This window comes from Actinia tenebrosa, unplaced genomic scaffold, assembly GCF_029948245.1.
Source record: "Actinia tenebrosa isolate PJP-AT-01 unplaced genomic scaffold, QUT_ActTen_1.0 PGA_scaffold0__85_contigs__length_37466705, whole genome shotgun sequence".
Classification (NCBI taxonomy): Eukaryota; Metazoa; Cnidaria; class Anthozoa; order Actiniaria; family Actiniidae; genus Actinia; species Actinia tenebrosa.
The window spans coordinates 5,558,376-5,584,630 of record NW_028292569.1 but is presented as its reverse complement, the minus strand read 5'-3'; the positions used below and the strand labels follow the sequence as shown (position 1 = coordinate 5,584,630).

The following is a 26,255-nucleotide window of genomic DNA, read 5'->3' as shown; positions in this document are numbered from 1 at the left end:
CACCTCACGGTCAAATATACCCGCGCACTAATAAACTCCTGGGTACTAGTACATAAGCCCGCAGTAAATGCTGGTCAGTGGTTACTGACAGAAAACAAAATGGCTGCAAAAGATGCAAAACTTTTGCTGCAGAGTGAAGAGGCAAAACGATTTATTAATTCGTGTGATGCATTTATTTTTGACCTGGATGGTTAGTTTGATGTTTGTCATTCCTTTATCTTGAAGTAACTTGTGTTACGTGATTCAGGTCGTTTAATGCCCGCGGGATGGGTCGGGACTGTGGGCCTTCCAGGTCGTCTGTTGCATAATGAAATTCTTTACAGAATATAAACTCATGGTAAGAATGATGATATATTTGTGTCAGGTGTGATATGGCTGCTGGACGACCCGATATCTGGTGCAGCTGAGTTGGTTAACTGTTTGAGACAACTGGTAAGATTTTTGTTTTCAACTACGGAATGTTACATATTTACATAACCTTATATGTTAATCCCTGGGCAACTGAGTAACCTGTGTGCAGCCGGACTTTTCTCTGGTATAGTCCCTCTGTGAAGCAACGACACAAACCATGTTCTCTAGACACAACGTGTTTCAGTAGCGTAGCGAGGGGGGGCACGGGGGGGCACGTGCCCCCCCAAAATTTTTGAAAAAAAATTTTTTTTGAAAAAAGAATAACAACAAAAAAAACATATTAAACCGAAACGAAAGAGGAAAATAAATTATTACAACCTAAGATTTAAGAATGGTTAATAAAATAATGTTTGTTTCTTAAATTTTTGTTTGAGCGTTTATTCGTTTTATTGGGAAGAAGTAATTTTTTTAAATTTTGGATCAATGCCCCCCCAGCTCCTAGGTCCTCGCTACGCCCCTGACGTGTTCTCTAGACTTAACTTAACAGTTAAATAGTTTGGCTGCATGCAGGCTACAAATGAGCCACATGATGCATGTTTGCATAGAGTAAGAAACCCTAAATTTCCCTTTTTTTTCCAAATACCTGTGGATTTGGCAGAAATTTTTGCACCAAAATATGTGTGCTCATCCATCCAATTCTGGTTCTAGTTCTCTTGCTATGCCACTGATAAGTATTTTTAATACAGTAGCGTGAAAGACTTTGAACACATTAGCCAATTTTTACTCTGATAAACTTTTAATGATTCTGTTCCAGGGAAAGAAAGTGTTCTTCATCACAAATTGTAACACAGTTTCAAGAGATAATTTTCTAAAAAGGTTTAAAGAGTATGGCATGGAAGCTGATAAATCTGAAGTGTATACAGCAGCATTTGCAGCTGCATACTACCTGAAGCACATTATAAAGTTTGACAAGAAAGTTTACATGGTTGGTGGAAGAGGCTTATCTGAAGAACTTGATGAAATTGGAATACCAAACATTGGATTTGGTGTAAGTATAGTGTAATGGCATGGCCATGGTATGGCCATTGTTTTTAAAGAAATTAAACTTATACTTTTACATGATTCTTATTTTGGCATCAGTATAACACTGAAATATTATTTATTTTCCTGTATATTTTTTATTAATATTAAAATTAATTATCTGTATTTCTATTTGTAGCCTGATGAGATATGTGATCCAGAAGAAAGATATAATGAAGATTTTGAACTAGATCCAGAGGTACTTCATGAATCAGATTTTGTATAGCCACTAAATACTCACAAAATCAGATTTTGTATGGCCACTAAAAACTCACAATATGCAGCAATGACATGCTATGTGACAGTTGGCTCTATAGCCCTGCATAAATTTTCAATGAGCATTTTCAATAGTATGCTTAAGAAATTAAATTATTTTGGTAGTGTCAGTGTAAAGTAATGTGTTGTATATTTTTAAATATTAACCTCTGGCTATGGAGACTGCAATGACTTTCCACATCACAGGGCTTGAAATAGAAAATGTTTTCAGCCTGCCATAGTCATTCCAGTAAATTTTGCATGTCATTTTATTATTCATCCAGTGGAAGTGCATCGTTCTTTTCGCATGCAAAACCTGAAATTTGGCCTGTCATTTGGCCATTGGCAGGTAGCTATTTGGAACCCTGTATCATGATTTAAAATTAAAAATAAATGAATAAGTTATGAATTTTCACAGTCTGTCATATATACAAAATCCATTTCTATAGAGATGTACTTTCTCGTCTTAGCAGAGAAAACAGAGGTTCGAGTGAACTGAAGTCTGTTTTCGTGGGCTTTATGTGCATCCTAAATGTTAGGTCAACTTAAGCAGAGTTATCATTGGGCTGCACTTAGGCTAAATCTAATCAGAGGTATTGTATTATCCAGATCTGCCATTCTATCAACTTGTCTAATTTTATATTTATTCAGGTTGGTGGGGTGGTCAGTGGATATGACCATTTGATAAGTATCAAAAAACTCATCAAAGCGACAAGTTATCTGGTGAGAGATGAGTCCTGTGTGTTTGTTGCAACCAACCCTGATGATAGGATGCCTGTTCCAGCCCATAAGAACATCACAGCACCAGGTGAGAGCCCAGGAAGGTTGGTTTTACTAATGGCAAATCCTCAACTCTTCACTAGTATCAGTACTGTCACTTCACCAACACTTTGCCATCACTTAACCACTAGTTACCTGACTATTGGCTGAGCACTGGCCATACATTGGTCCACAAGAAGACTTGAAAAAGCATTTATTGTGTCAGTTGAGTGTTGGTCTGTTATCTGCCATGTGTTGGCCATGTCCGACTGTTGGCCAGTGCTTGGTCAATGCATGGCCAATAGTCAGCCAACACACAGCTGACAGTTGGGTGATCCTTAAGTTAAGCCATGCCCAGACTGGTTGTTTTTTTTTTTTGCTGTTTTTTAGGTACAGGCTGCTTTGCTGCTTTCCTGGAAAAGGCTTGTAGAAGAAGCCCAGTTTATGCAGGGAAACCTTCATGTATCTTGTTTGACTGCATTGTTAAAGAGTAAGCATTGTAAAACTTACATTAGCCTTCTTAGCAGGTGGTATTTGGAATCCCTGTGTAACCTGGTCACATATTTTATCTACACACCACAGGCAGCCCATCAGGGAAAGAAAAAAACAAGATATGCCTGTTGACTACATTGTGTTTATTCCATTGACTGCATGGATAGGGGCTGGTAGAAGGGGCTTTCTAGCTTCCAAACTCATTTTTACGAGTAATTTTTTTACTAGAATTTCAAATCTCAGCCCTACCCCCACCCCCATTGTAGATTGTGCCATGTTCTATAGCTACTTAACTGTGAAATCTAAACTCAACACTTTCTTTGGTGCTTTTATAGTTTTTGTATTTAGTTATTCATTTACTTCATTAATCTAGGTTAGAAATTGTTTCGCTTGATTTCATGAAAGAGTAAGACCTAGGGCAAATGTCGAACTTTCCATGCACCGAACTCATTAAAAACAATGGATATCAGGTGATAATGAGGCGGCATTCTTTGATGTAATTAAGTTCGGTGCATGGAAAGTTTGACGTTTGCCCTAGGCCTAAGCCATAAAGTTTCAAGGGTTGTTTTGCAGTTCTCAAGTATCAACTTATTTATCTACTCCAAATTTTCATTAAACATCTAATGCATTTATCACTCCTGGGTGGATAGCATAATGCCTAACAGGTTTTGTAACCTAATTGATAAGGCAGCTGTTTAATTGAATTAGGATCATAGATTAAGTTTATGCTTAATTTTTTTTGGAGAGAGAAAAATTGGGAAACCCAGAGAAAAACCCTTAAAGCACAGGAGAGAACTATACAACACCAAGACCCACAGCACCCAGGTTGCATTGTGAGAGGCTGCACATTAGCAGCACGCACCACTGGAGCTCCCCACTAAATGCCATGGCATTAATCTAAGTTAAAAATTGTTCTGCTTTAAATTGAATTCTCTCTAAAACTTTCAATATTTTGTTTATATCAAATTATAGACATGGCATTGATCCTTCCAGGACTTGTATGGTTGGGGACACGTAAGTACATATTTAGTAAATTTTACAGTCAAACTAAGAAAACCATGAACACCTAAAATATAATATCTGGAATGTTAATTGTGTTTAACCACAATGGGATTGCACCAAAGTCATTTGTGTTTATGGATTTGATATTTTGGTTCTATTTTCAAGAAATTAGAGAATCATTCTTAGTATAAAAGATGTTTTGTTATGTTAAGGATAAATTTGGTAGAAACTGCTATGAAGGTTCCAATAATGTATCCGTTAGTAGTATACATCCTGCTCATGATTGTTCAGAACACATTAAATACTTCAGACACATTTTAGTTAACAGTTTTCTTATATTGACAATGATTAAAAGATCTCTTCTATGAATTACTGGTTGATGTAATTGTCGGGTGGATAATTGGATAAGCAAATGCTCAAATGGCCAGGAAAATAAAGAGTTGGATGAATGGATGAAATATAATATTCATTCTTCTTAAATTCTATAATATAATTCTATAAATTCTATGATAAAATTCTATAATATTCATTCATTCTTCTCTAAACCAGCCATTTCATATTTATAGGCTTAGTACTGACATTCTCTTTGGAAACAAATGTGGTACCAAGACTTTGCTGGTTTTCACAGGAAACACAACTCCTGAAATTCTTGACTCGGTCATAACAGACCCCACTAAAAAACAGTTTATCCCAGACTATGCTATACAATCAATTGGACAATTATTACCACCTGCTAAAGAGCTTCTTCAGCAATCTCAATGAATAATAATATTATGATTATTGAATATTTAGGAAGTTTTTAAATTTATTATAGGGAATTTAGAAATTTCCATAGACCAAATTCAAAGGGATCTGGCGTGACTCAAAGTAATCTGGCATGATTCAAAAGTCACGAATCACACCAGATTCCTTTGTTCACAACTTAAGCCTCACATCGGTGCGAATTTGAATTTGAATTTGTGCGTTTTGAATTTGGTCTATAGTTCTTTAAATTGCTAATTTAAATTAATTTATATGATTAGCATATAAGTGCTCTGATCATTGTTATGAATAGGTGAAAATTTTAATATAATCTGTTTTTTCAATTTCCACTTGCTTATATGTATATAAATATTTTATGATTCATTGTTATTCTTTTTCTATTTTTTTGTAAATAAAGTCATATTAAAGTATTAGGCATGCCATTGAAAAACTCTTGTAATGTAATTGCTGGCTTTCAGTCAGGTGATAAAAGTTTTTGAATCTCATTATTTGCTCCACATGGTGGTCAAACAACTGACCACCATGTGCTGCCAGCCAGAAAGAATTGAAAACTTGCGATTCAGCTAATGAACATTCAGCACGAGACAAGAAATGAAATCAAGTGAAAGCCAGCAATAGACCTTAAGCATGATGACTTTTTATAGTCCTACACCTCCAGAATCCTTTGCGGTAAGATATTTGTTATGCTAATTTTTCACTCTTGTCTTGGTATTCTCAAAAGGAGTTTTAACATTTGAATATGAGAAGAGATTTTGAAAAGGATTGTCAGTGGTAGTTTACATATGAAACGTCATTATAGGGTCTATTACAATGAATATAAGAGCGTTTGATGAAATTAGGATGTAGCATTTTGAAAGTTTTTATTTTTGGTATGGATGAGTCTGATTGTACACCACCCAGGCTATCATGACCCATTTTTGCCGGACGCGGAGCTTGCGAATCTTTAAACCCCAACTGACAATTACAGCTCTTTTCTTTTTAGTTAGAACTTCACTCTTCGTTTGTATAAGACGTTACTTTGGTTAGACTTTTGGTAATGTTTTATATCGTGAAAACCCAGAATCGAAACTTATAACTCTGTTAATCGACTAGCCTATCTCAGCTTCAGGACAAGAAACGGTTGAGAATATTGATCAATGGTAGGCTACATTTCTTTGATTGTTACGCATCCTATATTTCACAAGTCATTTATTATCACGCAAAAATTTCGATACAGTTCTTGCCAATCTTGATTTTCTGGGTTTTTAACAGTTTTTTTCTTTCTAAAATTTCATATTGCATTAATATTCATATCTTAATTTCTATCGGCTATGCTTTCAGTAAAATGCATTCAAGTCAGTCAAATATCTTTATTTCATTTTCAAATCCAAGTAACGCGGTTGTGCACACATTACAGCAAGCAGAACAAACAAGTCCGGTCGTGGAAATAAATCTCTAAATATAAACGATTATAATATTTTTTATCTTCATGCAAAAATGTTCTTTTTTATTAATTTATCGAGTTTCAATTTCAGTCTCTTGTTCGCCTTTCTTTTGGTTAATCTCTCAGCAGGGTCGTCGTCAACTTCATATTTTATTTCGCCTTCTACCGGTGCTTTCTTCACTTCCCAATCCTCTTGCCTCAGGTCGTCCACCTCGTTAGACATTACTTCACTCGGTATTTCTAGGTTTCTCTTATTTTCAGTCATGGCGCGATGGTTGTTCTCGTTTCTGACTTCCTTCTTTTCATTTTCGTCTGCAACTAAAGGGGGTTCCTGTGGCTTTTCGTCTGCTGAAAACGTCTCTTTCTTATTCACCATTACATCGTTTGCTTCTACATTATCGTCCAATGAAAGGTTTTCTGTTTTCATTTCTTCTTCAGTTTCACTTCCAGTCACTTCAAGCTTAGTTTCATCTCTTTGCTTTGAAGCAGAATTCTCAGTTTGTTGGCTCGAAGTCTCTGCGTTGGACGGCAGAGTTTTCTGGTCTTGCAACAGCGTTTCTTCCTTCTTTTGTTCCTGCTCTTTGAGATCCATGGCAGCAGCCTGATCGTAAGATTCTGGATAGATGACAATGGTCTCATCAAACTGCCCATCTTCGAGTAGATTAGATCCTGATATGATCATTCTTGGTATTGCTTGCACATCTTCAGCAGGGAAGACGGTTGGAATCACGGTTGCAATATGGAACTCCTGTTTATCATCGTCATGGCGGTTTTCTCGTTCCTGTTCCAGGGGACCAGTTTCACCATTTTTTCGAACATCATTCGGTGCTGATATGATTGCTCTTACTTCTGGTGGCCCGTCTTTGTCCAGAGGACCAGTTTCCTCTGCTTCGTGAATGTCATTGGACGCCAATGACCTTTGTTTTCTCATAGCTGGAATGCTCAAATACTCGTCGCTGTAGTCATTATCATTTGAGACGTCTTGTAGTGGTTCCTCCGCAGCTGGAAGATTATTTGGTGTAGCTGGCTGGCCTGAAGCTGCCGGTCTTGTACGACCAGTTGGTCTAGCTCCCGTAGCTCTGTTTCCAGATTGACCTTCATCTCGATAAGCTACATCCACGAAGTTTGAACCTCCAGCTGCTGCGGTCTTTACTTCAGGATTTGTCGCTACCACTGGAGGAGGAGGAGGTTGTGTCGTAATTGGTATCGGTGGTGTTGGAGTAGAAGGGGTGGTCGACCTAGTTGATAGACCAGCACCGCAAAGCTCTCTGCGCAGTCTGGGTTCGGACTTCAGGACGCTTCTCATTTTTGGAACCGTTGTTTGGGCCAGTGCAGTGCTAACAAGATCAAAGAGCCAACCAAAATCTAAAGGCAAATAAATGAATAATTAAGAGTTAGGTATGTTATCCGCATGGTTAAAAAGCGTATGTACATTAAAATAGAAGTGAAAATATATACTGTCACGTCTTTGACAAAAATATTACAAGGAAAACCTTTCAACTGCAAGTTTTTTGTCTCTTTTACGTGCCTTACAGCTCTTTTTCTTCTTTTTGGTTTTATTTTTACCTCTTTTTTTCTTCATTAAAAACGAAATTTCAGCATGCCAATTTTGATTTAAAAAAAGTTAAAACCACGTACAAGCACTTGAAGGCCTTTTTTCCACTCATTTTCTCTCTATTTTATTTACCTTGTTCGTTAGCTGCAGTGGTGGTAGCTGCCTTTGTATTCGGAGTAACGGGTGATTGACTCGTGGTAATGCTGCGCATGCAAATACTCTGCTTCAACGTCGGCAAAGATCTCAGGAGGGACAGGATAGCGGGTGCAGAAACCTCGTTTAAAGCATTTTGGAGTTGTGTCTTCATGGCGACAAAACCTTGTAGAGAAAAAGAAAAACTAGTTTACGCTATCTGTTATTAGAGTCTTCAAATGTAGAAGAAAAAGTTGCAAATATCATTTAATAAACGTGTTCGAAGGTATAATTCAGCATTTTCTAACACGCGAAATGTTTTTTAGCTCTATATATCGAAAGACGAAACTTTCAAAATACAGAAAAGCCATTTACCTTGTTGTTCGCTTCCTCCTATTGATTTAGAACTTCTTTTCTTCTTTGGTCTTCCATGTCCAAGGCCAACAAGAACTAACGTAAATACCAGAAACAGAAACAGGCCTCTTGCCATTTTGGTGAACAGGAACGAACTAAAATTTAGAGTTTCGAGAACAAGTGGTTTTATAGGCAAAACAATTCCTTTGTATCTGTTGTCACGAGGAAGGCGACGTTCTCGTGGCGACACTTCTTGGTTGTAGATACAATTCGGACATACAAATGTGCAGGGTTTTTGCTCGTATTGCGCAAATTGGAATGCTTTGATTTAATTGTTTTTCATTGTTAAGGTGTTAGAAGCTGAATAGTTCCGTGAAAATATTCGGCAGGGCATGAAAAGTTGAGGTAACAGAAAGTTGTTATAAAAACATTTTACATGTAATAATCACGAAGTAATTATTCCTTTGAAAATTTACAAGCAGATCGAACAAGCTCGACGTGTTTTGCATCTAAGCGAGTAATTATTTCACGAAATTTGTTTAAATTCCTTTTCATTTTGTTTCGCATACAGTTTTGATGGGGTACGGATTTTATTACTTGACAAAATTCGCTTTGTTCGTATTAAAGGCCAAGGTGGCTCCTAATTTATTTTTTTTGGACCACGTGCCTTTTGATTTATAAACGTTACGGTTGGCAATAATCAGCACTAGCTCCGGCGGAATGGGCGTAATGTTTTCCCATTTCTAATCACACACTCATCATTCTCTTGAGGAAAACAGAAATTTTTTTGTATCCTAATTCATATGTCCTTCTCATGCGCAACCATAGAAATGAAACCTTAGGGCATGACAGCTGGTCTGAAATGAGAAAACATTACACTTACGCCGATCAACAAGGTGCTTACCTGGAACGATTGGATTATCAGTATGGTCGGAACATGCTGAAGGTGATGACCGTATTGTGTTACATGAGGGAGAACATTTAAATGCGGCTGGGCTGGCTTCAAGATTTTCACTAGGGGGGTTCAAACTTGCGAACCAAACCAGAAAAGGAATGTGGATGGGAGAACCAAAAGAAAATTGAAACAGCTTCTAGCTTTTAATTAAGGGGGTTCATACGTGTCGTTTAGGGAGTTCGAACACGGTTTATGTGGATCCACACCTGTAAAGGTGCTGACACACGGTGCAACATTGCAAGCAACAAATTTGAATCAGGGTGACACACATTGCAACAAAATCACACATCATCGCTTGTGTCAGCCTGCTATGTTAAGATATTTGGTCAGCAGTCATAAATTTGGTGCAAGCAGATTGGCTGGAAATTTCAAAACGTTGCAGGTAATGTTGCAGCCATGTTCACATGATGAAATTTGTTGCGCACAATGTTGCAAAAGTAAAGCGCGATTCAACTTCAGATTTGCTGCATGCAACATGTTTGGGGTAGACACGCTGCAACATTCCTGCTGCATGCAATGTTGCACCGTGTATCAGAACCTTAATGGTCTGTCCTCCGTCAGTAATAACAAACATCTGACTGTTCTCATTCATTGACGAAATTAGAATTGAAATTAAATTGGAGTCTCGTAAAAGAAAAAAAAGACTGAAAACAAAGTATGTGCTTTATTTTATTTCATCATAAATATACTCCCTCCTTATATACTTTAACTCCTCCCACAATCCTGTGTGTTGTATAACAAAAGGTGCGGTGATACAGGCAACAACATCACCCAAAGTTGAGTTGCAGGTTGCAGACTGACCACTCTGCATGAGCGCAAGTTGTTGCCCTTGAAGTAAACTCTTCTCTTTGCATTAATGAAAATTTGTTGCACACGGAAAGGAAGCCATAGCAACTTGCTGTTCTGCAACCTGCAACGCAACTGATGGGTGATCTTGTTGCCCGTATTACCGCACCTTAATCACATTTGTTTATAATATTCATATTCAAGTAATAAATTTTATTTAAAAACATACAAAATATGAATGCGAAAATGTGCTCTATAATCAAAACTTAATTAATTTAATAAACCACTTTTTCTTCGTTCTCTTTTCTAACTTTGACTGCACACTAGATTCTTGCATTCTTATCTCTCGAATCCTATGTTATATTTGGCTCTATTAGTGATAGCTTTGTAAAGAAAAACTAATAATTTAACGGAAGGTTTGTGTAGCATTTTGCAAAGTTTTAGTAGATGTCTGAAACGACAGACACAGTTCACTTAGGTGCAGTATTTTCCCATTTCCGACCAGGTGTCATTCTCTTAGAACTAGGATTCGTTCCTTGAGTCTTATCAATATTAAGTTATCTTTTCAAGCACTAGACTGGGGTAAACAAAGTAATAATACTCAAAGCAGGACCTAAAGTAGGTCATAATCACTGGCCAAATTCGTATTAGCTCGGTCATAACTCATTTCTGGCTTAATATTGCTAGCCAAGTGACAAGCAAGGCAAAGATTTGACCAGACAAGTTCTGATTCTAGCCAGACATTGTTGAAGACAGGCCATCATTTTAACTCCTGTAAGCCTGGAAAGGAATGATTGGATAAGACATTTCAATCCACTTGTCTAGATGGGTTTATTCATCTACTTAATGGCCCATGTGGACTGTGGAAATAATTGCTAATAATAATTCATAATTACTGTACATGATATCAAAAGACCTAGTACTTAATTAAGAGTTAAAGTAGAGACTTTTCAAACATTATCCCTGTAAACCCGCTTGGTGGCTCAAAGACAAAGTCTTTAAAATTAACGTCGACTATTGTACCATCATCAACTGAAAAATGAAAAAAAGGTAATTAATGATATGTTTCTTCACTTCCATAAAATGCAACATGAGGGCTTTGGATAAACCTACATGTAACTGCCAATGTTTTCTGATTGAAATCAGCTATATTTGACCATTTGGTGTTCCGAGAGTCTAGCATTTCTTAGAGCATGTGCAGTAAAAATGATAGGACTCTAGGGTTTGAGAGTAGGTGATGCAAATGCCACACCAATTATGAAATAACAGTTATAAATCTTGTGTTCTGATTGGTTGGGAGCGTGTGCTTTATGTGAGCACACAGCATGTGCACACTTTCAGTTGCTTCATTCATTTCCAAAATAACGGTCATTATAATTTGTATTCCACAAAAGAAATAACTTGCTTGCTTGCTGTGTGGAGTTATAAAGCCCTTGGGGATTGGCAGAACTGATATGTGTGGAGAAGCACTCTGCTATGTGTCATGCTTCTCCTAACACCTCTCTTGTGTTATGCCAACCACATAACTGCACACAGCACATGCATGCATTTTCTATTCTTCAATACAAAACATGAGTGCATGTCTCTGTACTGTGATATAAACACATTGGTAGAGGTAGAGGAAGAGAGAAGCAAACTTAGGAGAGATACAGCTGAATGTTTCTTTTGCACTTTGAGTGCTCTAAAGCTCCCAGCATGTGTACAGTCAATTCAAAAAACTGTTGTCGTCGACCAGCTCAAGCCTACGAGACTGGACCGAAAGGAACTCTGGGTAGTAATCGTTGAAGCCGAGTTGACTCCATAATTTTATCTGACTATACTTTACTAGTTATGCCTGGTTTACAGCACGAACCTTCGTAGGCGAGCGGGAAGTGTTGAAGGAGACGTCTTTTTAATGCCTTTCATATTTTCGAAATTGTGAACTGAATCATACCTACTTTATCTTTCTTTCCCTAAACCCGAAGACATGCATTTGACGGATTGAATTATTATCTTTACTACTAGCGGGAACAATTAATTCAGAACGAATATTTAACCGCTTCAGTGAATTTTACCCATATTTCTTTCGGTCCTGTCGCGTAGGCTTGAGCCGGTCGACGACAACGTTTTTTGAATTGACTGTATATTAAAAAATAGTACAGAAACATAAACAGCCTTTTTATATTGCTTTATAAAGTATTTTTGAACAATTTTTCATGAGCAAATCTCTGTCCTCTGATATAAACACAGCAGCCAGCCAATCAGTGTGCGTGTTATGTCTAAATTATATTATAATTACCATATATAATTGGATAAACAGTCTCTCTGAATCCTGTTAGTGGACTATGAAGATGTTTTCCATTATGATAAAAATTTGCTTCTACGTGATCAAATGTACAAGCCTGAAAAGTATAAAAAAAACATAATTACCACTATACCATAAGTTACAGATCAAAAATATTGATGTGGCATACTGGTTTATCATTCGCCCCTCACCACATTGATCCAAGTTCGAGCCTCAGGTCAGACTGGATCATATGTGAGTTAAGTTTTTTTTAGATGTGTAACTTGTTCTCTCCCTTGCCACAAGGGTTTTCTCTGGTTTCGTTTCTTCGTAGAATCAATATGTAAATTGTATGTTGTAAATATAGAATACAGTGGTTGCACGTATGGAGGGATCATTATGGAAAAGCCCCGTACTGGGAGTGGTTGTCATAAACTATAAATATAAGCATAGAAAACAACCATTCATCCACAACTCAATAGCCACAACTTAAACACAGGTCACTAGTCTACTAAAGTTTTCAAATCTAATTAAGTCCCTACTCCTGGCCTTTAAAGGTATTACATGAGCCATGAGTATACTTACGATTATATCTCCTTCTTCTGGTATTGTAGTTAGTTTGTGGTGTATTATGCTATTGTGTGCTACTGTCCCATCTGATCTTAGTACCCAACTATCAGGACTGTTACCAAGGGGAATCTTGTTAAGGTCACACTTTTTGGTTGCTATGCCGATTCCCCAAACACCTGCAATCATTGGGGGAGTTAATTCACATATAGCTAGCATGAGTAAAATATATTTTTTCAGTAATTTAAAACTAACTTCATTCAGGGTTGGCTTTCTTATTTTTTAGGGTGGGGGTTGGGAGGGGGAGGGGGAGGGGGTATGAAGGATTAAAATAAAAACCTCATACCTCATGCCTCACCCCTAAGAAAACCATACCTCATCTCTACACTTTCATGCTCTTTTTTTCACACCTGCCTCCCCCTCTACTAATAAGTACCTCATTTACTTCCCCCTCCTCCTGAGAAAAAGTATCATGCATCTCACTTATGTCCCTTTACTGTTTTATGATAAGGACACTGTATGTGTCTCCCTTGTGGAGGTCTGACAACGGTAAATAGATAGGAATAGGAGGGAAAAAATCATGGAATTGTGAGATACTGAATTTAAACTTAGCAACTTCTGCAACGTAATCTGTAACGCGTGTACAACACAAGCTCAAAAATAAATACCTCTATCATTAAGCTTTAATATGGATTTAAAAGTTTTAAAAAATCGTAAGAAGGATGAAAAAGAAATCTTAAGGTAAATGTTGACTTATTGATTCAGAATAAATATCGAAAATTTTCAATTTTCAGTTTCTATGGCATCTTAGCTACATTATAATTTAAAATTGTGTAATGTGAACCATGCGTGATGGAGGAAATATAAGCTTACTGTATTTCAAAGGTCATGACAGTCGTCAGCTTCGTCTTAGAAATTCCAGCAAATATTCCGTATACATGTAGATGTTAGTGAACAAATATAACGGAAGAACTATTCTTCAATACTAAATATAATTATTATCAATAACATTTGTAAAATCACGCGAAAAACAAAGCGGTTTTTATCATAATCAGCTGGCTGTGTCTTATATTTCGACATACCTCCGCTTTGTATCTTAGCTTCAAAATAACACTTATTCTGTAATAACGGAGCATTAGCTAGAGCAGCTCCTGATCCACATATCCTTCTCCCTGACTTAACAATCACAACTTCATGCCCTGAAAAAATATAAATTCAAAATTGACTACGTTTGAGTTGTTTACTAGTGAGTGCACTACATAAATACTTTATAAACTCAGTTGAATTGGAATTTATTTTCGAGTGGTTGGACGTTAGTTTCATACCCATTTGAGTCGTATCTAGCTGCACTTGGATCTCATTGACATCTTTGTCGTTTCTTGGCTTTTGATAACGTCTTAAACAGCATAAGATCCCGAGTCCACAAACATCCATATTTTATTTTTATTTGCTTTTTATTTTTTCTTTCCTCGTACCTGACCGGGACAGAAACGACAGCCTGGGACTAATAGTCTCTTTTCGGTGCTCCTGCCCAGTTTCTCTCGTTCTCAGGATTCAAAATGGCGGCTCCAGTGGCAAAAATCGCACGTGAGTGAAAGATTTTTTTATATTTTATGTATTTTGTTGGCGTATTTTTCTAAAATTACCTTTCTGCGACAACAAATGGATGTCATAATTATTGATGTTAAACTCTGTTTTGTTTTTTCATGACAGTTAGAAGCCCTGGAGGAGTTTTTATGGTCGATGGAAGCTCTCCATTCAAAGAGTCTGGAAAATTCGAGAGGTTTGAAACAAATTATACTCTTGGAAATTACAAAAACATTTGAGACTTTAATTGTGGTAGTTATATTGGTATTTATGGTGTGTTTTTATTTGTTTACTCAGGGATACTTCACCAAGATGTGGGGTGATGACGTTCAGTCGGGATGGGTCCTTGTTTGCTTGGTGTAATTCGTCATGGTAATTGAAATATTGAAAAATAAATCATCTGTCCATCACATCCATCCATGCATCCATCCATCTATAAAACCATCTATCCATCCATCTATCCAAACATCCATCCATCCAATCTCATCCTTCCATCCATCCATCCATCACCATCCATTCATCTAAATACTAAACACTTAATCCATCCATCCATCTATTCCATTGATCCCCCCATCTCATCTCATCCCAGCCATCAACCAATTCATCCATCCAGTCATCCATCTGTGCAATTCGCCCATTCATTTCTCTTGTTTCTCTTATTAATCTTGTATATTTATTTTTCCAATCTTCTGTTGCATTAACCATTTTTTTCTTTCAAGCATAACCATTGTTAACACGGCTGATGGACAAGTGATACAAAAAATTCCAAGAGCCAAAACAAGTCAACTCCGCTTTTCACCATTGGGTACATATCTATCGTCATGGGAACCATATGCAGGTAATTGTCTTTTAAGGTTTCAAAAATGATGTTACTGGACTCTAGTTTTATAGACTGACGAAGGTTGGATGATAACTTTGTAACATTTACATACTTCTGTATCCATTCCTAACCATTCTTTAAGGTACAGTACCCAAAATTTCTTATCCACCCTAAAACCAAAGCTCAACATGTTCACCCGCGCGACACAATTTTTTGACCAAACAAATTAAAAATTCTGAGTGTAAAAGGGGTTAATTAAATGGTGTTTTTTTCATTTTCATTTTTCAGTGACGAAAGAAAATCCAGCTGGAATAAAAAATCTTGAAATATGGGAAGTGAAAACTGGGAATCTGATGACCTCATTTTCACAGAAGAAACTTGAGACATGGTGCATACCACTTAAAAAATTCTCAATCTTATGACATCCATTTTTCATTATCTTTTTTGTTAGTTTTTGTCTGCATTGTTTGTGTTATTTACAAGATGAGTTATTAATGATTTAGAATAGTCATTATTAAAGTATTATATTAATGACTTGATACTGTATTAATTGATTAACTGTTTTAGGGAACCACGCTGGACTGATAATGAAAAAGTGTGTGCAAGATCTGTAACCAATGAGGTTCATTGTTTTCATGATGGCAACTTTGGTGAGTGCATTTAGCTCCAGTTTCAAATTAGGTAAAGGCCCATAGTATTTCAAAGTATTTCTACATTTGTGCACTCTTTACTTTATTGTTGTGACTATTCTGACTCTGAGATGAGGCTAACCCTGAGTAAATGATTCTTTATTCAAGTAAAACAGTATTTGACTAATTCAAAAATTTGCTATTAAAAATATGCAGTCTATTTTGAAGAGAAACCTCACTGTGAATCTTTTTATTCCTTTTGAATTGTTTTGCCATAGGTACCATCGCTGCCAAGTTAAGACTACAGGGGGTTGGAAGCTTTGAGATTTCTAGAGGTCCAGCACCATACACTATAGCTGCCTATGTACCTGGAGCAAAGGTTGGTTGTAAGTTATCGATCTATCATTCCATCCCATCCATTCATCCATCCCTCCTATTTATCCATCAATCCATTTAACCATTCATCCATCAATTTATTCATCTTGTCTCATCCCATCCATTCATCCAATCCATCCCATGCATTAATTCTATTCCATGCATCCATTTACCCGTCCATTCATTCTAACTTTATTGTTTCCCATACACCTCTATTTTGCCCTTCCACTTCTGTGCCCATTTTTTATTCCACTTTTCATTTATCCAATCCATACTCCTTTATGTATTGGTTGATTATAAACAATATTTTTGTTTAACAAAGTAATTTAATTTTCATTTCTAGGGAGCTCCAGCCTACGTCAGGCTTTACAGACATCCACAGTTTGACAGTCCTGGAGCTGTTCTTGCCAACAAAAGTTTCTTTAAAGCAGATAGTGTGAATATTAAATGGAATGACAAGGGTATGTGAGGCCAAATTCACTAGTCATGTTCATGTCTGGTTTGTTCTTGAATTCTTTGCTGTTGGATGTCTTTCTCAGGTACTGCAGTTCTTGTACTAGCCATCACTGATGTAGACAAATCTGGTGCATCATATTATGGTGAACAGACTCTACACTACATCAATACTAGTGGAGAAAGCAGTATGGTACAGCTAGGTAGGTATATTAAGATATAAATGGATGATTGAATGAATAAACAATTACAATGTAAATAGATAAGTGAATTATAATTTGATTGAATGAATGAGTGATTGACCTTATAAATAAATGATGAGTGATGGGATGAATGAATAAATGAGTGAATGCTTCCTATGCTTATATGTACAAAATGTAACATTATTTTTTACAGCAAAGAGAGGTCCTATATATGATGTGAAATGGAGCCCAAATTCCAAGGAATTTGGTGTCGTATATGGCTGTATCCTTCACATTATTACTTGTATTTACCTAATTATTACTGCTGTTTTCAATGCTGGGTCTGATTGAAACAAAAGCTATGACTAGTTATGGGCAATACACTTCCATAAATCAAATAACAATAATTATTATATGATTATAATAATAATTAGATTGACCTTTTGTGACGTTTGTCTTGATCAGTAGGTATAGCAATGAAAATAGTGCTAAATAATGTGTGATTAATTGTAAATTGAATAAAATTAGTCTCTATGTTGTTGTCCCTTCTATTTTATTTCCTTAACATCCATCATAGTTATGCCGGCCAAGGCAACATTGTTTGATATCAAGTGCGAGCCTATTTTTGACTTTGGTACTGGACCTAGAAATGAGATTCACTACAATCCACATGGAAATAATATCCTTTGATGTCATTCTTATATGGGTTAAGAATACCACTGGGGGATTTTAGTGTTATGGTGGAGTGCTTAGAAAGTTTTTGATTTATTGTTCATTTTTTTACTATCTCTGGTTTTTCTCCTTCAACAAAACCAGGTGGTGTCTTTTTTTACCAGGTGGTGTTGAGTCAAAGAACATTTTGGTATTCTAAGAATAAAATACCTCTGGGGGATTGTACTGTGATGGTGGAGTGCTTAGGAAGTTTTTGAATTATGGTTCATTCAGTTTCTCTGGTTTTTCTCCTAAGAAATTTTCGGTATCCTATGAACAAAATGCTTGTTGCCACTTAGGGAGAGATTAACTTGTCGTTACGATGGAGAGTAGGTGCCTGGCAAAGCGGTAGGCGATGGCAACTAGCTGGCAAGAGGTAACCATGGCAACCAAGCCATGGGTCAACCTCCATTACTCCTCTCCAAGCATTTAGTGTGGTGCTTGGAGTTGGTCGACCCGTGGCAGGAGCCATGGGACCGACTAACACCCAAAACTGCATCTCCAAGCACCAACAGTCGCTGCCTCTCCAGTTGTCACGCATGCAGACACAACATCCATAGGTAGTGTGGTGTACGCGACTAAACCCAGGTGGCAATGGCTAGCATGAGGGCAAAATTGACAATGTACAAATGGTGGCCAAGCTAAAAGGATACCACTTACCAAAACTAAGCAAGTTTACCAGAGGCACTAATGATTACTTGCTGAGGAGTTCTAATATACTGTTTATAGGCATCACTTTTCCAACGGCCCAAGACTTGGATTAAATGATCTGGTATACCCACTTGAGCCGCTGTAGTTGCGGCCCCAATACGGAAGCTATGGCTTGAAAAGTTACCAGCTACACCTGCTGATTGTAGAATAGCCCTGAGTCTGTCCGTGACCAGCTGCCTAGTCAGTGGCTGACCATCAGCCAGCAGGAAGAGTGGGCCTGGAAGATTACCACGATATGCTAAATAGTTCAGCACTGCTCTCACAGCACACAGGGATGATGATCCGCGACCAACATACACATGACAACCCTGACGAAACGGATCCGTTTTTGAGGCTTTAATGAACAGTCTTAAGCAAGAAGGAGACCCTGTAGAGTCCATGGTTATGTCCTGCACAGTCAGGTGTACATCTGGATCAAATTTTTTAAGCGAGGGGCAAGTAAATTCAGCTGAGCGAAGGAAACCAAAATAAGCCAATGAGCAGGCAGCCCAAAACATGCAGTCATTGAACGAAGATAGAACCAAGCCAGAGTGTACTACTCTCAGGACCTCTGGAGTAACAGGAAGTCTAGACGAAGAAGAGGCGACACCTTGGGTTCGCTTAATGCCTTTTGTCACTCTTTGGAGCCGCAAGCAGTTCTGAAGTGGATCATCGAAACCTTGTTCAATATGGAGGGAACGGACAGCTGACAGATAAACTTTTATAGAGGAATGACGCATCGACTCGGCCAGCATTGTCACAAATAAGCAGAGGGTCCATTCATCTGTGGGACATGGTGAGCCTGATGGGGATAAGCGGCCACTTTGGTAGCAAAAGTTGACAAACTTCTCTTGGGCGGTAGAATAACAGCGACGGGTGGAATGCGCTAAACCCTCAGATAAATAGACCAAACACTGATTATTTAGAGAACCGATGTCAGAGAAGACAGAAGCTGAGCTGGGACCTCTGCTGGGTATAGGTTGGCGTTCGGGGCCAGAGAACGGAAGACCTGCATATTAAAACGAGAAAGAGCATCAGCTATCCCATTACGAATACCTGCCACATGTTCAGCTGAAAAGGAAAAGCCATGACGGGCTGCTGCAAACAGAAGGCTTCAGAGTAAAACCATGATCGAAGAGTCTCTGGAAGTCCTGCTATTTAAGATTGCTACCACAGCTTCGTTGTCCACCTTAAACAGAACACGCTGCTTTCTCCAACCGTGACCCCAGATATGCGCTGCCAGTACGACTGGAAATAACTCCTTGTAAGCAATGGAGAGGGAAGCTTGCCGAGGTAACCACCTGCCATTGAACCAATCAGAATCGAGGAAGGCACCATAACCCCGTGTTCCTGAGGCGTCTGACCCTACGCAAACCGTAGGTGGAGGCTGTAGTGAGGGGAGCAGGAAAAAACTTATCCCATTCCATTGATTGAAAAAATCCAGCCACCACTTCAGGTCTTTCTTGAATTCTGTATTCAGGCGGATGGGGTGATCGTCTTTTCGGAAGCAACAGAGTAGATCAATCATTCTCCGAAGAAACGTGCGACCTGGCCAAACTACCTTAGAGGCATGATGGAGTACACCAATCAGCGACTGAAGTTGTTTCTTGTGGCACCATTTGTAAGAAGACCAAGTTCTCAACAGTTCCAGGGTAGCAGCAAATTTGTCGGCAGGGAGACGCAGAGTTTCGGCCATTGTGTCAATTTCAATCCCTAAAACTACTAGGCAGGTGGATGGCCCTACACACTTGTCTGGGTGTAGGGGCAGACCTAGGTCAGCGGTAATGGATGTAGCGATAGCTAAATTGTTAGCACATAAAGCTGAATTAGGAGGTCCAGCTAGTACGAAATCATCTAAATAGTGGCGGATGTCAGGTATCCCATAGTTAGACTGAAGAATCCACTCCACTGCATTGGCGATTGAGTTAAAGATGAAGGGGGCTGATCGCAAACCAAAGGGAAGGACAAGGTCAACAAAGTACTTTGACCTCCATCTCATGCCCAAAAGATGTCGGTCAGATGGGTGAACTGGGACATTTCTGAAAGCACTTTCGATGTCGAACTTAGCCAGCATAGCCCCCTTACCCAGTTTGGAACTCATCTTAACTATATCGTCAATTCTAATGTATTGCAGTGAGCACTCCTCAGGGTCGATGCCATCATTAACACTGTGGCCAAATGGGGAGGACAGGTCAAAAATAAGACGCCATTTTTCTGGTTGACCTTTCTTTGGAATCACGCCAAAACTGCTTACTTGAAGAGGAATAATGGGAGGGGATTCAAAGGGGCCAGCCACCCGCCCCAATCTAACTTCCTTGTCTAAATACACGTCCACGACTTGAGACTGCTGATATGCTGAAGCTTTGTTCTTCTTTGACGATTTCAACAGACGACTTAAAACCCAGTTGGAAACCATCTTTAATGCCATGCAGTATAAATTCTACCCATTGCCGATTGGGGTGATTCTGTAAGCCATGGGCGAATTTATCATAATTCAAAGAAGAAATTTCAGCAACTGAAGGGAGAGGAAGGCTGGTGCCTGAGCAAGATGGCGGAGGCAAATAAGCCGAAGACGCAGTTGATGAAGGAGGCGACCCGGCCATGGATGTCCACGGCATAGATGAGCCAGTCTGGGCCAATTGGTTAGTACAGTTGGCCAGAGGCGTCGAAGAACCCTCGTTGTTCTCGGGCAAAGATCCAGAACCCGCCGATGACGAGGCAACGCCTGCCGCTAGTAAAGCCGAGTTGACCATGGCCGCCAAAGGTGCTTTTAAAGCTTCTACTACTGATGTAACCAACTCAGTAGACGGCGCAGTAGATGTAGGGACGCCATTACAAGCCGACTCAACCGAAACTGGAGGAGCCAGCGAAGAAGAACAAGAGGTAGGAACCATGCTGTCCAAGCTATTGCATGTGTTACGGGGCATTTTTTATCGACCAAACAATTAACACGAGGACAAGGAACAATGGAAAGACGATCGTAAATAGATGTCGAAACGCTGGAAGAACCACTAACAATAAGGATTGAGAAAGGATGGCTTGAAAAAAGGCGTATAAACCAGAAGCAAAACTGCGATATGAAGGCAATGGCTAACAGCAACTCAGCTACAGCAACCACGAGGCCTTAGGCAGCAACTGCGCATGCGCAAGTCTCACACCGCTGGCCAGCACTCCACTCCCAGTTAACTTTGCTTAAATTTAACCACATGAAATATATGTGGAAGCCAACACTAATTTCAAACTTGACCAATCCTCTTGGCTCAAAGGATAATGGAATACTTTGACGATATCAGTGATCTTGGATCGTAAGAGCTCACCACAAGAGATTACATTAAAAGATAAATTAACATGGCACATCAATCACCGTTAACCATAAAAGAAACACATTAAACACATGAATGTTTATATAACAGTAATTTCCATATCTTTGTTTTGTTTTGCCGACTGGTAACATGGCCGTCGCAAGGGTGGATCCAGGGGTGGGGTGGGGGGGGGGGGGGGCTTCAGCAGAAAAAAAAAACTGATGAATTAGATGCTTTTTTTATTGTTTTCGTGTTGACAAAAGAAACTCAATTAGCCCCCTAAACTCAATTAGCCCCCCCTAAAATTTTGGCTGGATCCATCCTTGTGTCGTATCGTCAAAGTATTCCAATGTTTCATAATTTTTTCAAGATTTTTTACACTGTAGACATGTTTTATGTAATTTTATTAACAAATCACATTGTCCTTAACACTTTGAACTTGTCTGTGTCTGTGGGTTTGGAAATCTACAAGGCTGGATGGTAAGGTTGCTTATTAAAAAAATAGTTATATGAGCTGTACTTTGGATCAGAGGTTTACATGTAATCATGCATTTATCCTCATTATATAGGAAATGTGGTCCCGAAAGGATTTGAAAATGATCAACAAATTCCAGGTAATCATAGCAACAGAAAATAGGATAACAGCCTTGAGCACTCTCAAATTTTGTTTCTGCTTAATTTAAATAATTTATTGAGGGCTACGAGTTTATTAGCATCTTTGTACAGTTTAGTATTAACTTTTTTTTTTTTTTTTGATTATTAGTATATGTAATAGGACTCCATGCTGTCCAATCAAGAAATAATTGGACGAGGAAAATTCCGAGGACTGACAAAATTGGATGAGGCCGTAGGCCGAGCCCAATTTGGCAGTTAGAGGAATTTTTCGAGTCTAATTATTTCTTGATTGGGGAGCATGAAATCCCATTACCTATTGATTATATAGCTGCCTAATTAATCCCATATCAACAAGACCTGTCCAATTAAGAAAATAATTGGACAGTTACCTATATGGGGTTAATGAGAAACTGTATAATAATAATTATAATTATAATTATTATTGTTATTATATTATCATTATCATTATCATTATCATTGCAGGCCTCTGATACAACGATGTTTGAGTGGAGTCCTGATGGAGAGCATATCCTAACAGCTACGACAGCCCCCCGACTCAGGGAGGGAAATGGGTAAGTTTCAAAAAACTTCTCATTTCTCGATACCCTAAAACAGTATCAGGGCTGATGGCTAACTCACAGATCAAATTGGTATGAAGAGTGTTAAGTTTGCCGAGGGAGATAAACTAGTCACAAAAGTCGGGAAAAAACCCTTGAATCCAGAAAGCTGAGACCTACCAAACTCTACTTACATGTGATGCTGAATCCAGGAATTGAACCCAACATCTCAGAGTGGAGTATACTACCACTAGACAACTCTCAATTCCCATGCATACTGTAAGCAGAGTGTTTGTATTGCAAGTAAATCACCAGGATAAAATGGTATGGTAGCAAGGTTTACCCATAAGGATTTGACTGTACCTCACATACTTCTGTAATTTCAAACTTCTTTTCAGTTTTAAAGTATGGCACTACTGTGGAAGTCTTCTGTACAAGAAAGATATCCCTGAACTTTATCAGGTAACTCTTTAGTTAATAGCAATGACCTGAATGTTTTCATGCAAAATTATAATACTTTTTCCTTTAAAAAATTCAGATATTTCCAAAGGAAAATTAAGTGTTTTTTGTAAATTTTCTTAGAGATTTTCATCTGACCTTATATTTTTAAGTCTATGGTTATTCTGTCTTTCCGTTTCTTTCCATTTCTTCAGGCATTGTGGCAGCCATTCCCAGTAGGTGTATTTCCTGAGAAGCCTGTTTCTTTTAATAAAGCTGCTTCCTCCATGGCTGTTGCTCAATCACCTCAACGTAAGTTTATCTTAGCTTGTTTTATTATCATTGATTTGTATGGACAGTAGTGTAGCCTCCCCAATGTTTGCACATTACACATATCGTTATCATCAAAATTAATTTTTGCTTGTTAGTAATCCTTGACAAGATGCATTATTATGGTTGAGTCTACAGTATGAGCTTTAAAACAAAGAAATTGGTCAACCTTAGAGCTCCTTGAATATCATCATTCCAGTGCTGTTATATTTTTTATTCATTTTTAGCCAAGGCTGCATACATCCCTCCCAGTTTGAGAGGAACAGGAATGAAAACAATAAAACTGGTAGGTCAATTCTACAGGGTGTTAATCTTAGGATGCCAATGACTTAAAATGATTAAAACCACTCCAAGTCCCCTTATATTTATCGTATCGTATTTTCTCGAACTAAACAGCATGAAATTGAACCACCCCAAAACAAGAAGAACCAAGAACCAGTCTCCAAATCAGCTGCAAAGAACAAGAAGAAGCGAGAAGCAAAGGCTAGAGCAAAGGAAACTGAGCAAGTAGCAAATCAGGTACCAAAGAATACTTGGAGTGGCAACAAGAGAATATTATCTTGTTAGGTTATGGTTCTTAGGCTGTCAACTGTTACTACATGTTTTCAGAACAAACCCTAGTGAAGTAATGTTTTTCCATTGTCTTACACTGTTATTTGTTGAGTGTCATGGTTACAATTCAATTACCCATGACTTGACTAATACTTTAAAAAAAAGATTTTTGCAGAGGGAGAAAAACCAGAAAACCCTCGAAGCAAATGAGAGAACCAACAAACAACTCTGCTCACATATACATGTGCAACACCAAGCCCAGTGGGACTCGAACCCAGGTCACATTAATGAGATTAATGTTGATTAATGATGAATTAATAATACTTAAGGGCTTAAATGCTAAGTATAAGGTTCTGCCTTTACTGTAAAATATCCGCAAATGGTTAGACCTTCACTTTGGCTTTGATGATCATGTTAAATGGTGGACCTGTCTCATTTAACATAGGGGGCCACAAGTTTATCTATTGTGAATGTCAAGTGTCAATTTAAACATTTTTCCTTTTTTTATTTCTTCATACCCATTTTTTCAGGTTTTAGCTACATCAGGACCACCAGCACCAACCAGTGCTCCATCACAACCTGTAGCTATAGCTGATGACAAGAAACTAAGAAATCTGAAAAAGGTGACAAAGAAGTTCAAAACAAGATTCAAGGAAAAGATTTTTTGACAACTACGCGACCAACAGGCCTAAACTTCTGCTTTCATTGGTTTCTTTGAATCAAATTTTTGACATTCTGAGTTATTTTGTTGGGCTGTTTTGGCTGCATAATCATGGAAATGGGTGTACTGTAATTGCAAAGTTTTACAACATGCGCATTTTTGTAGCAAGGAGATACTTTTGTCTTTCACAAGTTACTATACCCCCTCATTTGCCTAAGAAATTTGCCCTAAATTTGTGTATGATAAAAAATATCTATGTTCTTACAGTGTGTGCTTTTCCTCTTTCTAGAAATTAAGGCAAATTGAGGACCTTAAAGAAAGTCAAAAAGCTGGACAGAAGCTGGAAGCAAATCAGGTAAAATGGTTTTACAAAGAAATTGAATGGTCAAATGATTTAATTGGTGTGTTGTTGTGAAACATTTGATTGGTTTCAAATACAACTGTTTCCAGCAGACCAAGGCAGTTGTGATTTTATTGATTTTTTATCAAAGATATAACTAGCTAAAAACTAGTGTGAGCTGTGTCGGTGTTTCTAATGAAACAGTAATAAACTCCGACGAAAGACTAGCGTCCTAAACGTCAGTAAGTTTTTTCATCTTTTCACGGCGTATAATTTACCTTTTTATCACTACTGATTTTTTATCGCCTTCATAGCATCTGTCATATCAAGTGCAAGTGTATTTCAAATCGACCAAATGATGCCTAGATTGTACTTTATTTAAACCATGTGACCAAAGTGCAGCCCAATTTAAGATTTTTAACATTGGCATCATGTGGACAATTTGAAATGCACTTGTGGTTAACATAACAGGCTCTACGATGGCTATTAAAGATTCACAACTGCCTGTATCTACTGGGAAGAGTAGTAGAAGCCAGTTGAAAGTCACAACATTTTTGAAAACTTGTGTCACTCATATATTGAGGGGGCGAAGTGCAAAGGTAGGAAAATGAATAAAAGGCCGAGGGAATGAAGAATGTAAAGAAAAAAGGGAATTAGAAGGGTTCAAAAAAAAGCTTGTTTACATAAAGATAGGGTAGCCCTCCTCTTAGGTCTAATTTTCACTTTCAACATCCCTCTAGGATTTCCAATAGCACATAGAATGGAACATAATATGACAAGTTTATCAATTATTAACACTATTTATTTTTTATTTTTACATGTTCACAGCTTGAAAAGATGAAAGCAGAGGCATCATTAATAAAAGAGATTGAGGCATTGGAACTGAGTAGATGACACGAGTTACAAATAATAATAATAATAATAATAATAATACTACAAATATATTGTACATGTTAAAATTTTCTGTATTAGTCTACTGGACTATTTTCATAGGTTAGCATTCGTTCACATTGGCCAAAATGACCTTTTGAATTATAAAACATTAGAATGAGGCAGTATTTATTGTTTCACAGTCAAAGGTCCTTTTGGCGTGAGAACAAATGCTTACCATTTTCATTGGTTTTGAAATATTTTGACAATTTTAGAATTGGACTTCCTGTGGATAAGGATAAAGGAAAACCCAACTCTAAAATTGTTCATACAAGGTTTAGTAGGAACAGAATAAAAACAACTTTTAACTTTAAATTTACAACCAACTGTAAATTGAAGTCTACCTG

The 26,255-nt window shown here is 37.9% G+C and overlaps 5 protein-coding genes across 5 annotated transcripts; 2 read left to right on the top strand and 3 right to left on the bottom strand.

Moving 5' to 3' along the window:
- Positions 1-99: 99 nt before the first annotated feature.
- LOC116291690 (phosphoglycolate phosphatase-like) lies at positions 100-4,701 on the top strand. Its single transcript, XM_031698895.2, has 8 exons — positions 100-190; positions 365-432; positions 1,166-1,399; positions 1,571-1,630; positions 2,338-2,494; positions 2,836-2,935; positions 3,910-3,951; positions 4,506-4,701. Exons 1-8 carry the CDS (start codon positions 100-102, stop codon positions 4,699-4,701), a joined length of 948 nt encoding a protein of 315 aa, XP_031554755.2.
- On the top strand, positions 2,881-26,223 carry LOC116291710 (eukaryotic translation initiation factor 2A-like). The gene is made up of 23 exons (XM_031698921.2): positions 2,881-2,935; positions 3,910-3,951; positions 14,225-14,323; positions 14,450-14,519; positions 14,621-14,695; positions 15,043-15,161; positions 15,432-15,531; positions 15,711-15,793; positions 16,051-16,151; positions 16,491-16,608; positions 16,687-16,803; positions 16,997-17,065; positions 17,360-17,461; positions 21,925-21,965; positions 22,055-22,099; positions 22,584-22,672; positions 23,056-23,119; positions 23,311-23,407; positions 23,653-23,711; positions 23,822-23,944; positions 24,508-24,600; positions 24,928-24,993; positions 25,807-26,223. Exons 3-23 carry the CDS (start codon positions 14,296-14,298, stop codon positions 25,870-25,872), a joined length of 1,725 nt encoding a protein of 574 aa, XP_031554781.2. The 5' UTR covers positions 2,881-2,935; positions 3,910-3,951; positions 14,225-14,295; the 3' UTR covers positions 25,873-26,223.
- Positions 6,037-8,331, bottom strand: LOC116291712 (uncharacterized). The gene is made up of 3 exons (XM_031698922.2): positions 8,187-8,331; positions 7,812-7,997; positions 6,037-7,489 (listed from the first exon to the last, which is right to left on the bottom strand). The coding sequence occupies exons 1-3, from the start codon at positions 8,299-8,301 to the stop codon at positions 6,168-6,170; spliced, it is 1,623 nt and encodes a 540-aa protein (XP_031554782.2). The 5' UTR covers positions 8,302-8,331; the 3' UTR covers positions 6,037-6,167.
- Positions 9,766-14,218, bottom strand: LOC116291714 (SPRY domain-containing protein 7). The gene is made up of 5 exons (XM_031698924.2): positions 14,062-14,218; positions 13,819-13,935; positions 12,755-12,915; positions 12,185-12,287; positions 9,766-10,938 (listed from the first exon to the last, which is right to left on the bottom strand). The coding sequence occupies exons 1-5, from the start codon at positions 14,168-14,170 to the stop codon at positions 10,841-10,843; spliced, it is 588 nt and encodes a 195-aa protein (XP_031554784.1). The 5' UTR covers positions 14,171-14,218; the 3' UTR covers positions 9,766-10,840.
- On the bottom strand, positions 18,159-18,938 carry LOC148913327 (uncharacterized). Its single transcript, XM_089027130.1, has one exon. It carries the CDS (start codon positions 18,936-18,938, stop codon positions 18,159-18,161), a length of 780 nt encoding a protein of 259 aa, XP_088883256.1.
- Positions 26,224-26,255: the final 32 nt, after the last annotated feature.

Bases quoted from the DNA above. Each gene is read 5' to 3' on its own strand.
- LOC116291710 (XM_031698921.2), top strand. From the start codon at position 14,296: ATGGCGGCTCCAGTGGCAAAAATCGCAC. The intron at 16,804-16,996 runs GTAGGTATATTA...TATTTTTTACAG, and splicing joins AAGCAGTATGGTACAGCTAG to CAAAGAGAGGTCCTATATAT. The intron at 23,120-23,310 runs GTAACTCTTTAG...CCATTTCTTCAG, and splicing joins ATATCCCTGAACTTTATCAG to GCATTGTGGCAGCCATTCCC.
- LOC116291712 (XM_031698922.2), bottom strand. From the start codon at position 8,301: ATGGCAAGAGGCCTGTTTCTGTTTCTGGTATTTACGTTAGTTCTTGTT. The intron at 7,998-8,186 runs GTAAATGGCTTT...TTTCTCTACAAG, and splicing joins AGGAGGAAGCGAACAACAAG to GTTTTGTCGCCATGAAGACA. The intron at 7,490-7,811 runs GTAAATAAAATA...ATTTGCCTTTAG, and splicing joins CACTGCAGCTAACGAACAAG to ATTTTGGTTGGCTCTTTGAT.
- LOC148913327 (XM_089027130.1), bottom strand. From the start codon at position 18,938: ATGCTGGCCGAGTCGATGCGTCATTCCTCTATAAAAGTTTATCTGTCA.
- LOC116291714 (XM_031698924.2), bottom strand. From the start codon at position 14,170: ATGGATGTTTGTGGACTCGGGATCTTATGCTGTTTAAGACGTTATCAA. The intron at 13,936-14,061 runs GTATGAAACTAA...ATATTTTTTCAG, and splicing joins GCTAGATACGACTCAAATGG to GGCATGAAGTTGTGATTGTT. The intron at 12,288-12,754 runs GTAAGTATACTC...TATACTTTTCAG, and splicing joins CAGAAGAAGGAGATATAATC to GCTTGTACATTTGATCACGT.
- LOC116291690 (XM_031698895.2), top strand. From the start codon at position 100: ATGGCTGCAAAAGATGCAAAACTTTTGCTGCAGAGTGAAGAGGCAAAA. The intron at 433-1,165 runs GTAAGATTTTTG...ATTCTGTTCCAG, and splicing joins TTAACTGTTTGAGACAACTG to GGAAAGAAAGTGTTCTTCAT. The intron at 2,936-3,909 runs GTAAGCATTGTA...ATCAAATTATAG, and splicing joins TTTGACTGCATTGTTAAAGA to ACATGGCATTGATCCTTCCA.